The sequence below is a fragment of the Chiloscyllium plagiosum genome, unplaced genomic scaffold (assembly GCF_037043375.1).
Source record: "Chiloscyllium plagiosum isolate Xiang-an unplaced genomic scaffold, Cpla_swu_hap1 HiC_scaffold_1, whole genome shotgun sequence".
NCBI classification, from domain to species: Eukaryota; Metazoa; Chordata; class Chondrichthyes; order Orectolobiformes; family Hemiscylliidae; genus Chiloscyllium; species Chiloscyllium plagiosum.
Genome location: NW_028270139.1, coordinates 46,546,490 through 46,563,105, shown reverse-complemented (window position 1 = coordinate 46,563,105; position 16,616 = coordinate 46,546,490). Strand labels below are relative to the sequence as shown.

Below are 16,616 nucleotides of genomic sequence, written 5' to 3'. Positions count from 1 at the left end.
GCTATGTGGAATGTGATGTTGTGGCAGTCACAGAGAGGTGACCCAAAGGCTGGGTATTAAATATTCCTGGATACAAATGCTCAGTAAAGATTGAAAAGGATCGAAGGGATAAGAGTTGGCAGTATTGGTTAAGCAGTCAATTGAGTACTGGAACAAAGACAGAATCAATTTGACTAGAACTAAGGAACAAAATGGACACAATTATATTGTTCAGTGGCCAACATGAGCATTTATAATAGAGGACTTCAATAAAGACTGGCATAGTGGTAGTGTAAGGGACAAAAAGGGGCAAGTGTTCCTAGAGTGAGTTTAGGAGAATTTCCAACAGCAATACATGCCCAGCCCAACAAAAGGGATGCACTGTTGAATGCAGTTCTTGGAAATGAGTCAAGCCGAGTCGATCAATTGTCAGTGGGAACTGTGATCATTGTATTGTAAGTGGAGAATGCCAATTGTCAATCCAAAGTGACAAAAATCAAATGGCAAAGGGCTGACTTTAACAGGACAAGAACAAAGCTACATAGGATGGACTGGAGTGAAACGTTGACTGGAAAACCTATAACCAATTAATGGGCTACCTTTGTAAGAGAATGGATCAGATATAGTCAAGTGTATTTCCTTAAAAGATAAGGCACACAAATGCAGAGATCCCCGGGTGACAAAGGAGTTAGAAATCAAGACAAAGAAAAATTTGTGTGTTTCTGAAGGTGCCCTGTAGAAAGTCCAACTGAGAGGTCTTTCCTTTTAATCACTCTTGTTGTGGACATCACTGACACGCCAGCAATCTGCCCATAGTTGCTCTCGAGAAGATGGCAGTGAGCTGCCCTCTTGAACTGCTGCAGTCCATGTGCTTAGGTAAGCCCACAATGCTATTAGGAAGGGAATTCCAAGATGTTGAACCAGCGACAGTGAAGGAATGGTGATATATTTCAAAGTTAAGATGGCAAGTTGCTTGGAAGAGAACTTGCAGATGGTGGGTGTTCCCATGTACCTGCTCCCCTTGTCCATCTAGGTGGAAGTGGTCATGGGTTTAGAAGTTTCTGAAGAATTCCAAGAGGAATACAGAAGTTTTGAAGGGAGGTGAGAAGCATATTAGAGAAGCAAAGGGAAAGACTGATAGTCAACATGTCGGAAAATCTTCTCTTGTCATATCAACAGAGTAGTAGGAGGTGTAAAGCTGATTAGGGACCCAAATAGCGATTTACACAGGAGCTAACTGTATAGCTGAGATATCAATTCAGTACTTCACATCTATCTTTATACAGAATTTTACCAAGAGTGTAATGGCATTCAGGCAATGGTGCCAGAAGAGCAAAATGTTGTTAGAAGATTTCAAAATAGACAAGGAGGAATTGTTGGATTGAATTGCTAGTACTTAAAAGTTGACAAAACACTGGAAGGATTTTGATGGAACTGAGAGTAGAAATTTGCTAGGGCATTAGCACCAATCTTTCAGTCATCCCTAGATTTGAGAGAAGGTGCCAGTAGAGTAGATAATTGCAAATCATGCCCTTATTCAAAAATATTTCTATGGATTAGCAATTACAGACCAGTCAGATTAATTTCAGTGGTGGGGAAGCTTCTAGAGCCAATTCAGGATAGAATTAGTAGACACATAGAGAAAAGGTGTATTGTTTAGGAAGAACTGGCATGGATTTCTAAAGGGAAAATCATATTTTACGAACTTGTTGGGTATTTCGAAAAGATCATGCGGTTTACGTGGACTTCTCCTAAGCATTGAAACATTGTCATAGATTTGTGACAAAAGTTTTAGCTTTTGGACTGAAAGGTACAGTAGCAACATGGATACAAAATTGTCTGAGTGATAGGAAGGAATCAATAACAGTTAATTTTGCTTTGAGCTGGAAGAAGCTTTTTAATGGAGCTCTCTAGAGGCTGCTATTGGGAGCCTTGGTTTTCCTGATAAATAGTCTAGCTCTTGCTCTGCAGGGAATATTTTCAGAATTTGTAGATAATCCAAAACGTGGAAGTATTTAAACTGTGAGAAGGACAGTGTAATCCTCCAAAATGACATAGAAAGATTGGTACAGTGGGTCGATATGTGGCAGATGAAGTTCTATGCAGAGAAGTTTTTTTTATTCATTCACAGAATGAGGGCATCACTGTCTGGTGCAGCATTTATTGTTCTTCCTTAATTGTCCAGAGAGCAGTTGACAGTCAACCACATTCCTGTGGGTCTCGTGTTACATGTAGGCCTGACCAGGTAAGGATGGCAGTTTCCTTCCCTAAAGGATATTAGTGAACCAGATGAGTTTTTACAACAATCGACAATGGATTCATGGTCATATTCATGGTCATCATTATATCGTTAATTCCAGATTTTTTTAAATTAAATTCAAAGTCCACCATCTACCGTGGCTGGATTCGAACTCGGGTCCCCAGAACATTATCTGGGTCGCTGGATTAACAGTCCAGCGACAATACCACTAGGCTATTACCTCCCTCCGAGAAGACTGAGGTGATGCATTATGCTACAAAGTACATCAATACCCAATAAAAAATAAGACATACAATTCTAAAGGGTGTTTTGGAGCTGAGCTAGCTGGGTGTACATATAAGTCATTGGATGGGGCATGTGGTGTGGAGAGAGCAGCTAATAAAGCATACAGAATTGGGGATTGTATTAATAAATGCACAGAGTACAAGAACAAGGAGGAGTTGCTGAACTTGTACAACACACTTGTGTTAGAGCTCTGGATGCCGCTCTATAGAAAAGGTGCAATTGCATTAGAAGAGATTTACAAAAACTGTTTGAAAGATGAGAAACTTTAGTTAGGAAGATAAATTGGAAAGGAGATAACTGGAGAGAAGACAGCAAAGAGGAGATTTGGCAGAAGTTTTCAAAATCATGAGGGTTGGATAGAGTTGATCGGGAGAACTGTTCCCACTTGTGAACAAATCAAGAACTGGAGGGCACAGATTAATGTGATTTGTAAGAGAAGCAAATGTCATGCAAACAAAAAAAAACTTTTTCCACACAATGAGTGGTTTGGGTTTGGAATGCACTGATTGGGAAGTGTAGTGGAGGTAGAGTCAACTGAGGCATTAAAAGGGCTGCTGGACAATTAACTGTATAGAAACAATGTACAAGGGACGGGGAGAAGCAGGAGAATGATACTGATTCCCAACGCTCATTTGGAGAGTGAGTAAAGACACAATGGCCCAAATGGTTTCCTTCTGTGCTGTAACACTTTGACTCTGAGATTTTTTTACAACATATGAACTCTATTTATGATGTCCTTTCTTTCTCCCTCCAACCCCCCACCCCCACCTCAAACCTAGCTTTGGCTCTATTATCCCACAGCACCCAAGACTTTCATGAAAACCCTTTATGTCTGGTTCAAACACATTTAAACTGCATCTTAATCAGTTAATTTTTAAATATATCCCACCATTCAAAACATCTCCCTGTTTGATCTGACATATCTTCAAAGTGATTTACAATTCCTTTGAGCTAATGTGGTTGGGGAGGGATTAAACTAAAATAGCAGGGGGATGGGAGGCTATACAAGGAGACAGTATAGAGGGAATCAAAAGCAAAAATAATTTTAAAAAACAAATAGGGAAAAATAAGAGAAGAATTAGTTTTCAGGGCACATAGAAACCAACTGTACAAGCTTCTGTCAGTATGTGAAGAAAGCAAGAATTAGTAAAAAAACAAATATAGGCTCCTTACAATCAGAAGGGGAATTTATCAAAGGGAAAACTAAAGAGATGGTTGATCAATTAAATATATTTTTTGGATCTATCTTCATAAAGGAGAACACAAATAACATCATGGTCTTATGACAGACAGGAATTGAAGGAAAGCAGTATTAGTAGGGAGAAATGGTGTTGGAGAAATTAAAAGGATAAAGGTCAACAAATCCTCATGGCCTGATAATCTACATCTCAGAGTACTTAAGAAAATTGCCCTCGAAATGGTGGATATATTGATGGTCATCTTTCAAGATTCTCTAGACTTTGGAATAGTTCATACAGATTGAAGGATAAATAACATAACTTCACTATTTTAAAAAAGGTTAAGTCAAAACAGGGAATTGTAGACTGGTTAGCCGGTTATTGGTATTGTGAAAATGTTATAGACTATTATAAAAGAATTAGTAGCACAATACTTGGAAAAGAGAGACACAATTGTGCAGAGGCAATACTGACTTAAAAGAGGGAAATCATGCTTGATAAATCTATTGGAGGCTTTTGAGGATATAACTACTGGAGTTGATAAGGGGGAACCAGTGGATGTGGTTCACTTGAAGTATCAGAAAGTGTTTGATAAGGCCTCGCGCAAGAACAGCATGGTGGTTCACTGGCTAGCATTGCTGCCTCTCAGCGCCAAAGACCCATGTTCCATGCCAACCTCCGGTAACTGTCTGCGTGGAGTTTGCACATTCTCCCCATGTCTGCATGGGTTTCCACCTGCAGATTAGGTGAACTGGCCATGTTAAATTGCCCAAAGAGTCCACAAAATGCAGGATAGGAGGAATAGCCATGGAAATGCAGCATTACAAGGTTAGGGTGGATCTGGGTGGGATGTTCTCTGGTGGGTTGCTGTAGACTCAATGGGCCGAATGGCATGGTTCCATACTGTAGGGATTCTATGATTCTACCCAGAGATTAGCATGTAAAACTGAAGCACATGGGATTGAGGTAGTCAACTGACATGGATAGAGAACTGGCTGACAGACAGGAAACAAAGATTAGAAATAAATGGGTAATTTAGAGTGGCAGCCAGTGACCAATCAAGTATCTCAGGGATCAGTGTTTGAACCCCAGCTATTCACAATAAATATTAATGATTGAGATGAATGAACTAAATATAAGATCCCGACACAAAGTTGTGTGGGAGGGTGAGGTGTGAGGAGGATGCAGAGAAGCTCCAGTATGGTTTAGACAAATTAACTAAGTGGGCAAACATATGGCTGATGAAGTATACTGTGGAGAAAAGTGAGGTTATTCACTTTTGTAGCAAAAACAGGCAGGCATATTATTATTCAATGGCAATAAGCAAGACGTGGGTATCCTTGTACACAATCGCTGAAAGTAAGCATGCAGGTCCAGCAGCTGCGAAGAAGGCAAATGGTATGATGGGCTTCGTGGCAAGACAATTCAAGTACAGAAGCAGGAATGCTGCAATTATACAGGGACCTGTTGAAAGCACACCCAGGGTATTGCATGCAGTTCTGGTCTTGTTCTGAAGAAGCATGTTCCATCTGTGTAGGGACCACAACACAGTGTCGAACTGATTCCTGGGATGGCAGGACTGATGTATGAAGGCAGACTGGATAGGTTAGGTTTATTTTCACTGGAATTTAGAAGAATGAGAGGGATCTTTTAGAAACTTTAGAATTCAAACAGCGTAAGTACATGAAAGATGTACCCAATGACCAGGCAGTCCAGCACCAGGGATCATTTGTCTTTAAGGACTGAGGAGGACCTTCTTCCACAGGACGGTGAACCTGTGGAATTCTCTGCCACAGAAAATGCTTGATGTCAAAACATTTAATGTTTTCAAGGAGATAGACATAATTCTTAGAGCTAAAAGGCTCACAGCTTAATTCCTTCATTATGATGGTCAAAATTTGCCAACTACTTGCCAGGCTCTTCAGCCTTCTTCCCCAAAGACTAACGTTTTCCTTGATGATTTTAGTCTATTCAAACATTCCATTACATTTATGTTGAAGTCATTTTTTTCAGAATATTTGCCATCAGTATACTTGCATGGCTCTCACCCCTTTTGACTACTGGTTACAGTGTGGAACTAATTTTTTTTAATGTTTACCTTAACAACATGTCTATTCTAAATCTTTCTTTATCCCTCTGATCATACTTTTGTTTCTGCATAATATAGGGCTGAATCTTGCTGGAAAAATAATGGTGATTAAAGGAATGAAAGCATTAATGAGAAAATTAGTCAACAATTTCATGAAATTAGAATATATGGCAAGAGTTTATAAAATCCACAACTTTCTAACTGCTTCACACAATATTCCAGTTTAAGAATTTACTGCAATTGCTCATAATTGGCCATTAAACTAGTTAAGCTGGTGATTAAGAGTGCAAATTCCCTTTAATGACCTAATAATTATATTTCTATAATTACAATCAACCTCTTTTGTATGCTCAGCCTACTATTAAATGCACACTTAACATCTAGGAATGTAAAGAAAAAATTTCTCAATTCATCTGCTTTAGCTACACACTGCTTTTAATTGATATAATTCTCATTAATCTGGGCCAGAACCTTCTTATCATGTTGATCATTCTGTTGTCATTACTCCTCAGGTGGCATAAATTCTATATCGTACATGTTCTGCATAATAAATAAATACCAGATAAAATGAGATTTCACTCACCGGATGTACAATAAGATCAGTAAGAATTTCAGTGTAAATAATTCACAAATATGCATTCAATGAAAAGCACTGAAAAAAAACTCTTTTGTAAATTGTTCCTATAACACTAAGTCACTTAGTTTGACAGTTGGAATTATGCAGTGCTGAACTGCAGCTGTATACTTAGACTTTGAAAGTAGCGCCAAATCCTAAACCTATGCTGGTTGTATATAGATTACCTTCTGGAGGAATCTAGCTACTAGTGCTCTGTGTGGATCAAGATGGCTTGTGATATCAACTGTATCTTTTTCATGACATTTCTTCTCATATTCCTAATGTAAAAAAGAAAATAAAACAAAGCATGGTACACAAAGTTAGATTGGTTTACAAATGGATTCCAAACTTAGCAAATTTCTTCCTCAGTCTTTTGTTGATTAGCTCATTCACCCAGTTTCTTCCTTTCTCTCAGGAAACCCCTGTGTCTTATTATGCCAGTGTGCAGTGTGACTGAGCTCATAAACTCAATGTGAAGAATGATGACCAAACATCCCTAAAATGTGGAAGGAGGCAGTTTGGCCCATTGAATCAACATCAATTTTCATAAGGGCATCTCACCCAGATCTACCCCTCCTACCCTATCTCCAAAACGCTGCATTTCCCATGGCCAACCCACCCAGCCTGCATATCCCTGGACACAATGGGCAATTTAGCATGTTCAATTCACCTAACCTGCACATCTATGGACTGTGGGAAGAAACTGGAGCACCCGGAGGAAACCCACACAGACACGGACAGAACATGCAAACTCCACACAAACAGTCGCCTGAGGCTGGAATTGAACCTGGGTTACCGGTGCTTTGAGGCAGCAGTGTGCTTTGTACGTTTATGGGATTGGTGCACACAAGTAGATTGGATCTGAAAGGTGTGCAGGGTAAAAGCTTTGCAGCAAGACCTTGTGAATATGTGCTCAGATGTTTTTGTTGGGGAGCTCATAAAAAAGTTAATCAGGGCTCATGGCAGTGCTTCCTTATTGTAAGTGAGCAATTTTTTTCATGATAACTTCGATATTGACGCGAAGAACAATCTTCCGATTTTCATACTGAGGAACCTAGCAATGTTAACAATAGCAATATATTATTTGTATGGAATACTGTTCTTTGCAAATTAATCTGTTGGTTCATAGCTGAAGCTTCATATAGAATTTGCAATCACATGTTTTTTGAAGTGGAGGTATCAGTGTTAGACTGGGGTGGGCAAAGTTAAAAATCACACAACACTAGGTTATGGTCCAACAGGTTTAGTTGGAAGCACCAGCTTTTGGAGCGCTGCTCCTTCATCAGGAAGCTGTGGAGCAGGATCATAAGACACAGAATTTATAGCAAATAACTGAAACAATATATTGAATAATATGGGATGTAGGTTTGCTTGCTGAGCTGAAAGGTTCATTTCCAGAGGTTTCATTACCTTACTAGGTAACATCTTCAGTGGACTTCATGCGAAGCAATCTGAAACTTCCTGCTTTCTATTTATATTTTTGGGTTTCTTTGGGTTGGTGATGTCATTTCCTTTGGTGATGTTATTTCCTGTGGTGAAGTCACTTCCGATTCCTTTTCTCAGGGTGTGGTAGATGGGGTCTAACTCGATGTGTTTGTTGATAGAGTTCCGGTTGGAATGCCATGCTTCTAGGAATTCTCGTGCATGTCTTTGTTTGGCTTGTCCTAGGATGATGTATTGTCCCAGTCGAAGTGGTGTCCTTCCTCATCACTATGTGAGGATACTAGTGAGAGAGGGTCATGTCTTTTTGTGGCTAGTTGGTGTTCATGTATCCTGGTGGCTAGTTTTCCATCTGTTGTCCAATGTATTGTTTGTTACAGTCCTTGCATGGTATTTTGTAAATGACATTAGTTTTGCTCATTGTCTGTATAGCGTCTTTCAAGTTCATTAGCTGCTGTTTTAGTGTGTTTGTGGGCTACCATGATGCCAAGGGCTCTGAGTAGTCTGGCCGTCATTTTCGAGATGTCTTTGATGTAGGGGAGTGTGGCTAGGGTTTCTGGACGTGTTTTGTCTGCTTGTTTGGGTTTGTTGCTGAGAAATTGGACGACTGTGTTCATTGGGTACCCAGAAACAGATACTACCTAAATATCTTCAATACAAACCTCCCCTTAACATCCCACCAGCCATAAGAATAGCAGAGCAAAATGGCCGCAGAATATTTAGGAAAATGAATAATGATGCCCACAACAGACTCCGTAAATACAACAGAGAAATTTTGCATCAAAAATCTTTACTTAGTCATGCAACAGACCATAAATGGACAGACAGTACAATAAGCCATAGATATTAGACAACGACAAACACAGAAAATGAAAAAACTAGGCCTGCAGAAAAAACTAGATAAACTTACACAAAGTAACAACACTGACAACACAGAAGCATGGATAAAAAAAACTTATCTGACCGACCCTTAACAGACACTGAATAAGCCGTCTTAGTAATAGGATTAAATTACAACTGCCAGGATGCGGACAAGAAAGATTTCTTAGCAGCATTAGAAACAACACTAAAAGACAACCAACTCACAGGAGAAACCCAACAATCCATCAGACAAGTAGTTGCACCAACATTAAGCAGAAAAAAGGAAGGAAACACACTCCATACACAAGAAAGGAAAACACTGGAAAGACTAAAAAAAAACATTGTTATCCTACCTGCAGACAAAGGATGCTTGACAGTCATTCTAAATCGAAGAGGCTACATTGAAAAAGCAAACTCACTACTTACAGATACCAACACTTACCAACAAGGACTGTAACAAACAATACATTGGACAAACAGGCAGAAAACTAGCTACCAGGATACATGAACACCAACTAGCCATAAAAAGACATGATCCTCTCTCACTAATATCCTCACATACGGATGAGGAAGGACACCACTTCGACTGGGACAATACATCATCCTAGGACAAGCCAAACAAAGACATGCACGAGAATTCCTAGAAGCATGGCTTTCCAACCGGAACTCTATCAACAAACACTTCGAGTTAGACCCCATCTACCACACCCTGAGAAAAGGAACAGGAAGTGACTTCACCACAGGAAATAACATCACCAAAGGAAATGACAACACCAACCAAAAGAAACCCAAACATATAAATAGAAAGCAGGAAGTTTTAGCATTGCTTCGCATGAGGTCCACTGAAGATATAACCTAGTAATGTAATGAAGCATCTGGAAATGAACCTTTCAGCTCAGCGAGCAAACCTACATCCAAAACCTCAACCTGAGCTTCAAATCTTTTCAAAACTTGCTATTGAATACTATGTATTTGTTCAACATATCATTTCAGTTGCATGACACTGTAATCTTTTGCTATAAATTGTGTCTTATGATCATGCTCCACAGCTACCTGAAGAAGGAGCAACGGTCCGAAAGCTAGTGCTTCCAAATAAATCTGGTGTTGTGAGATTTTTAACTTTATGTGTTTTGAAGACAAGATTACTCTGCAGCACACGTAGTATTACAGTAAGTAACCATGAAGTAAGAAGGCAATCTGTCTAACCCTGGGACTCACTATATTTACTTTGATATTGAGCATGTAAAAGCACATTCTAATTCTTTGAAGATTTGAGAGCTAGCAAGTCTATCATGTCAGTTCTGAAGATTCATCATATTGGATTCAAAACATTTAACTTTGTTTCTCTCTCCACAGATGTTACCAGACCTGCTGAGTTTCTCCAGCATTTTGTTTGTTTCAGATTTCAGCATCCGCACTATTTTGCTTTTATTATCATGTAGAATTGACTCAGTTCTCAAAGCTCCACAGCCAGCCATGAAGAAGCCATGACAGGGTATTCCAAACTGGAGAAGCTGATCGAATCCTCCCAGTTCCCTCTCCTGATTAGTGAGCAAGATTTTGTTGCTTGCACAAAAAAAGAATCTGTGAAACTTTGGTCTTCCAACTGACACAAAGTTTTCTGAATTAAAACTAAATGAGTATGGTGTATCCCTACAATGAGGCTGAATGCACCTCTTCCTGAGCAAATAGACATGTTGCAGACTATCAAGTGCATCACACATCCACTTCTGAAAATCTTATGAAGAACCTTTGTTAAATTAAAATGGGTGGTGGAAACTTTGTGTCACTTCCATATATATTAAGCTTAGAAGCCTTCACTAGGTGTCTAATTACTTGATTTTGTTGGAGCAATGGCAGAGGCAGGAGTGTTTTTGCCCTCGTTCTGAGTAATCAATGCTTATAGAAGTGTAGTGACATCAAATAATCACAAAGTTTGATTTAAAGCAGATTTTGTTTAAATTTTAGTAATATTTTACTGCAATGTGAGATGGACAGAACTCACTTTTATTAATCAAAAGTTATGAGTTTAACCTTTACTGCTAGACAATTTACCAAAGTGATATGGGTTTTCAAGCTAACATAGGTGAACAGGCGACAACAGCTTTGGAGGAATACTGGATTAGAAAATTCTTGCCTGAAAGCTACCTTTATAATCAGGAGTGATGAGTGAATTTGTGACCAGTTTCACAGCTCTCCGTCTCTCCCCTGCAACTTCCAGAGGGAAGTCTTAAATGGTACAACTTCATGCTCTTATCAGAAAAGGAACCACTGACATTGTCCAGCAGAAATCTCAGCAGTTCATCTCCTTTGACCTCAATAGAAAGCATGGCAGCTTGCTTGCCAAGCCAATGACAAATATATTTGGACCAGACTTAAACAAAAAAAAGTTCACAGTTGAAACCATTTGCCACTCCCCCATTTCATAGGCATCCAGGAAATATTGTCACCAGCTCTTTGATGCTAATAAGCCCAACCCAGGATTTGGCCAATGCTCATTCAGGCAGGTGGTCCGCAAGTACAACAAACCTCATTCCCAAAGGAGCAGACAATGAAGAATTTATAAGCTAACATTTCGAGGAAGTCATAACCTCTTTGCTTTCTAACTTTGCAAGAGAGCCAGGGGTGTGGCGGCAGGATCCTCAATGACCAAAACCCAATGCATGACCAGCTTCCCATACTGGGCAGAAGGTCAAGTGCCATGTGGGTGCAGATGTTAGGAGGGAGCTACTGACAGAGCCTGAGCTTCCTGAGGCAATGGTATCTGTAGATGTTGTGTTCACTGATCCATTGTTTTTTGACCATCAGCTGGGTTCTCATTTCCTTCTATCTGTATCTCAGTGGCCATTACTTCTAGTCTGTGGAAGGACATGAGAAGGCAGCTGGTGCAGCTGTCAGTGTTATAGAGTCATAGTCATAGAGTCACAGACATGTATACTGCCATGGGAAGCACCTTGCATTAGAGCCTCAGCATTGTTGAAGGAAAAGCTGCATAGTCTGTCTCTATGGTGCTGTGAATGCTGTTAGGAAGATGGGCAGCTGAAAGTGGGTAAAGTGCCTTCCAACCATGTTATAATTTCCCATTATGCATTTTTTAACAGTACGTGTGCTTGCAAGAGCAGCTTTTCAGCTTATCCGTTTATTACTTGGAATAATCAAATCACAGTTTGTCAGTTACACTGAGACAGTTCCTGGTTTATTGATCGCTTCTGTTCACCTCTGGTTTGGAGACAGCCTGAGACTGCTCCCATTTTGGTTATGAGGGACTTCTCTCAGATAATCTCTCTTTATTGCCCCTTTAACAAATTCAATGATCATCCCACCTCAGCTGTGAGAATTCCAGACTTTTTTTTCTGAAGCTGCCTGGGGAAAGACAGGAGGAGATAGGAAAATGGTGAAATAATTGTCTGATGATACTTAGGAACCTGGAAGGATTTCCCTCGTTAACTCTGGGTCACTATTCCAGTACCACTACCATATAAATGATTTGCATATAAACATAGGAAGTATAGTTAATAAGTTTGCAGATGACACCAAAATTGGAGGTGTAGTAGACAGCCAAGCAGATTATCTCAGAGTACAATGAGATCTTGATCAGATGGGCTAATGGGCTGAGGGGTGGCAGATGGAGTTTAATTCAGATAAACGGGAGGTGCTACATTTTGGAAAGGCAAATTACGAGCACAACTTATCCACCTAATGATATGCTCCGGGGAAGTTTTGCTGAATAAAAGAGAATTTGGTGTGCAGTTTCATAGTTCTTTGAAAGTGGAGTCGCAGATTGATAGGATAGCGAAGAAGGTATTTCGTATGCTTGCTTTTATTGGTCAGAGCATCGAGTATACGAGTTGGGAGGTCATGTTGCAGCTGTACAGGACATTGGTAAGGCCACTTTTGGAATATTGTGTGCAATTCTGGTCTCCCTCCTATCGGAAGGATGTTATGAAACTTGAAAAGGTTTAGTAAAGATTTACAAGGATGTTCCCAGGGTTGGAAGGTTTGAGCAATAAGGAGAGGCAAATGGGACTAGATTAGGTTAGGATATATGGTCGGCATGGATGAGTCAGACTAAAGGTCTGTTTCCATGTTGTACATCTCTATGACTCTATAGAGTAACATACTAGATTGTAAACAGACTGATCTTCAAGAACAAACGTTTTAAATACTATGGGTCATACCTGGAAAATCTTCTCAGAAATCTCACGATCTAAAATCGGAACTTGTTTAAAATTATGGAACTCTGCCACCTCCTCATTTCGAAGCTGTAGAAGGCGGAATCTCTTGGATTTATTAAACACTTCATCTGAAACAAAGTTAAATTCTTCTTGCAGCTGCTCGAGCCTGAAGTAATCATGGTCAAGAGCCTCACCACTTGTTGCGCTCTGTCAAAACAAAAACATTGTGTTTGGGAAAACAAAAAGCAACTTGGACTCGCTTTTCTCACCTAGCCTCCTTCCCTGAAGTATGACTTTGTAGCTCCTTTAGTACAATGAGATACTGTATAATGTTTCACCGTAAAGGAAAACTATACCAAAAGCAGGAATTGGAGAAATTTGGAGAAGGTTGCCTGAACAAATGGATCTCTTGAAAAGCCTCAGAAATCAGAACTGTGAAACTTCATTACCCACTGCTGGTATGAACACCCAAAACGTAAAGTAGTTAACCCATCTCTAACAACTGGCTTGCAGGGTCAGTCATGTTGGTCTTCACAGGGTTATATCTGTATAATGGTGGCAGCAAAAGACTGTGGGAAAGTGAACAAGAATAACTAACTTGCATTTTCATAGCATTTTAATGTAGTGAAACTTCCCAATGGACGTCACAGGGTCATCATCAGACTTAACATCAAACCACATAATTCCTCAGGGCTGTTGACCAAAATCTTGGCTGAGATAGGTTTGAAGAAGCACATTTTAAGAAAGAAAGGAAAGGGACAGATGGGTTTGTGGTGGAAATTCCATATGGTGGTTAGTAACTGGGCAATGGAATCCACAACTGTCAATGATGGATTCATTAAAAATAGGATGTGCAGGAACAAGTGCTCTTGAGCACACAGTGGTAGATGGTGATTTGGCAGGTAAGTGGAGCTGAGGCCATAAAAGATCAGTCATGATCTTATTGAATGATGGAGCAGGCTTGAGGGGTCAAATGGCCTACTCCTGCTCCTACTTCTTACGTTCTTATTTTCGTATGGTGTTGTCCCTACCTCTGAACCAGGAGACCTGGGTTCAAATCCCATCTGCTTGATCCAATAACATCACTGAATAGGTTGATTCAAAAATATTCTTTATTCAACAGAAAACATTGTCTCTTTCAAATCACAACACAGTTGCTTTTCAAAACTCATAGGAAGTGTAAGAAATGTGTGGTGGTAGTGTACCTTCCTTTGAGTGAGGAGTCCCAGGTTCAAACATTCACACCCAACCCTCCCCCTAACCAGCTCCAGAGGTGTATCATAAAATCTCTGAACAGGTTCATTTGGAAAATATTTACTTGGGATTTGCAGGAGGCCAAAATTTAGGGACTCTAATGAGTTTGGAAGGTTACAAGAGACTAGGGAAAGGGGAGGGGTTATGAACAAATCTGAAACAAGGTTTGGACTTTCTTAATTGAGATTTTGTTAGACCTGGAGCTAATATGGGTCAGTGGGCACAGGACTGATACTGGGTCATTTCATAATTTAGGAAAGCACTACTTTGGATGAACTTCAGCAATGAATGACATGTAATCCTACTTCAATTTGAACATTAAAATAATAGTCATTGCTTTATTGTAATTATGGGCCTGAACTGAATGAACACATCAATGGAACCCATCCACCAGGTGGAAAACCAAGTGCAACCCAGTCAAACAGGTTGTAGGAGGTTGACGTGGGGACGGGTTAGCTATTGTATTCACTTAGGGTCATAGAGATGTACAGCACTAGTTCTGGACTCCTCCACCACAGGGAAGACCTTGTCTATTTATCCTATCCATACCCCTCATGATTTTATAAGGTCATCCCTCAGCCTCCGATGCTTCAGGGGAAATATCCTTAGCCTATTCAACCTCTCCCAATAACTCAAATCCTCCAACCCTGGCAACAGCCTTGTAAATCTTTTCGGAACCCTTTCAAGTTTCACAACATCCTTCTGATAGGATGGAGACCAGAACTGCACACAGTATTGCAAAAGTGGTCTAACCAATGTCCTGTACAGCCGCAGTGTGACCTCCCAACTCCTACACTCAATGCCCTATCCAATAAAGAAAATCATACCAAATGCTTTCTTCACTATCCTATCTACCTACAACTTTACTTTCAAGGAACTATGAACCTGCACTCCTAGGTCTCTTTGTTCAGCAACACACCCCAGGACCTTACTATTAAGTGGATAAGTTCTGCTCTGATTTGTTTTTCCAAAATGCAGCACCTCACATTTATCTAAATTAAACTCCATCTGCCTCTCCTCAGCCCATTTGTCCATCTGATCAAGATCCCATTGTACTCTGAAGTAACTTACTTCGCTGTCCATTACACCTCCAATTTTGGTGTCGTCTGCAAACTTACTAACTATACCAAAAGAGAAAATGCTGGAAAATCTCAGCATGTCTGGCAGCATCTGTAAGGAGAGAAAAGAGCTGACATTTCGAGTCTGACTGACCCTTTGTCAAAGCTAAAAAAAGGGAGAAATAGGAAGGTATTTATACTAGGCTGAGAGAAGGTGAGTCATGGCTGCAGAAGCAAAGGTAGCAATAAAGAGGTGATAATGACAGTGCATAGAGAGATTATAGGGAGATTAGGAGCTGTGAATGACCAAGGCTGAAATCGGGGGTGCTGTGTGACAAAATATGTGGGGGATGGGTGAAGCAGAGACAAAATGGAAAACAGGGGGGAAGGGTAGCAAAGGGGGGAAGAGGAGAGGAAAAAGGTGATGAGAGTGAGGAGTGAGAGAAAGAGAGACAATCAATAAATAAGAGGTACAGAATAGTGAAAAATAATTTAAAAAAAGGAAAATAAAATAAATAAAATTACTGAGCAGAATGAAAACAGAGGGGTCGAGATGGGATAATCATCTGAAGTTGTTAAATTCAATGTTGAGACCAGCAGGCTGTAATGTGCTTAGTCGGAAGATGAGATGCTGTTCCTCCAATCCCATCTCAACCCCTGTTTTCATTCTGCTCAGTAATTTTATTTTGTTTTCCTTTTTTTATATATATTATTTTCACTGTTCAGTACCTCTTATTTATTGATTGTCTTTCTCTCACTCCCCACTCTCTCATCACCTTTTTCCTCTCTTCTTCCCCTTTGCTACCCTTCTCCCGTTTTCCATTTTGTCTCTGCTTCACCCATCCCCCACATATTTTGTCACACAGCACCTCCGGCTTCAGCCTTGGTCATTCACAGCTCCTAATCTCCCTATAATCTCTCTATGCACTGTCATTATCACCTCTTTACTGCTACCTTTGCTTCTGCAGCCATGACTCACCTTCTCTCAGCCTAGTATAAATACCTCCCTATTTCTCCCTTTTTTTTAAGCTTTGACAAAGGGTCATATAGACTCGAAACATCAGCACTTTTCTCTCCTTACAGATGCTGAGATTTTCCAGCATTTTCTCTTTTGGTTTCAGACTCCAGCATCCGCAGCAATTTGCTTTTATTTATTTTTTACTAACTATACCTATGTTCACACTTGTGGCATGTGGGTGTCACTAGATGGCCAGCATTTATTGTCTGCCTCAAATTGTATTTGAGAACGTGATTGTGAGCTGCCTTCTTGAGCTGCTAAAGATCATAGGCTATAGGCTGTTCCACAGTGCTCTCAGAGAGCGAATTCCAGGATTTTGACCCAGCAACAGAGAAGGAAAAGCAACATATTTTCAAGTCAGGATGGTGAGTGGCTTGGAGGGAACTTGCAGTTGGTGGTGTTC

At 40.1% G+C, this 16,616-nt stretch overlaps 1 protein-coding gene across 1 annotated transcript in view; it reads right to left on the bottom strand.

Annotated features, from left to right (window-relative positions):
* The window catches only part of cc2d2a (coiled-coil and C2 domain containing 2A), a 196,464-nt gene that overhangs the window by 45,737 nt on the left and 134,111 nt on the right, over positions 1-16,616 (bottom strand). The window contains exons 23-24 of the mRNA XM_087986613.1: positions 12,887-13,090; positions 6,593-6,685 (exon numbers count right to left, since the gene is read on the bottom strand). Of these exons, the coding sequence (XP_087842739.1) occupies positions 6,593-6,685; positions 12,887-13,090 (297 nt within the window). The remainder of the gene's footprint in view (positions 1-6,592; positions 6,686-12,886; positions 13,091-16,616) is intronic.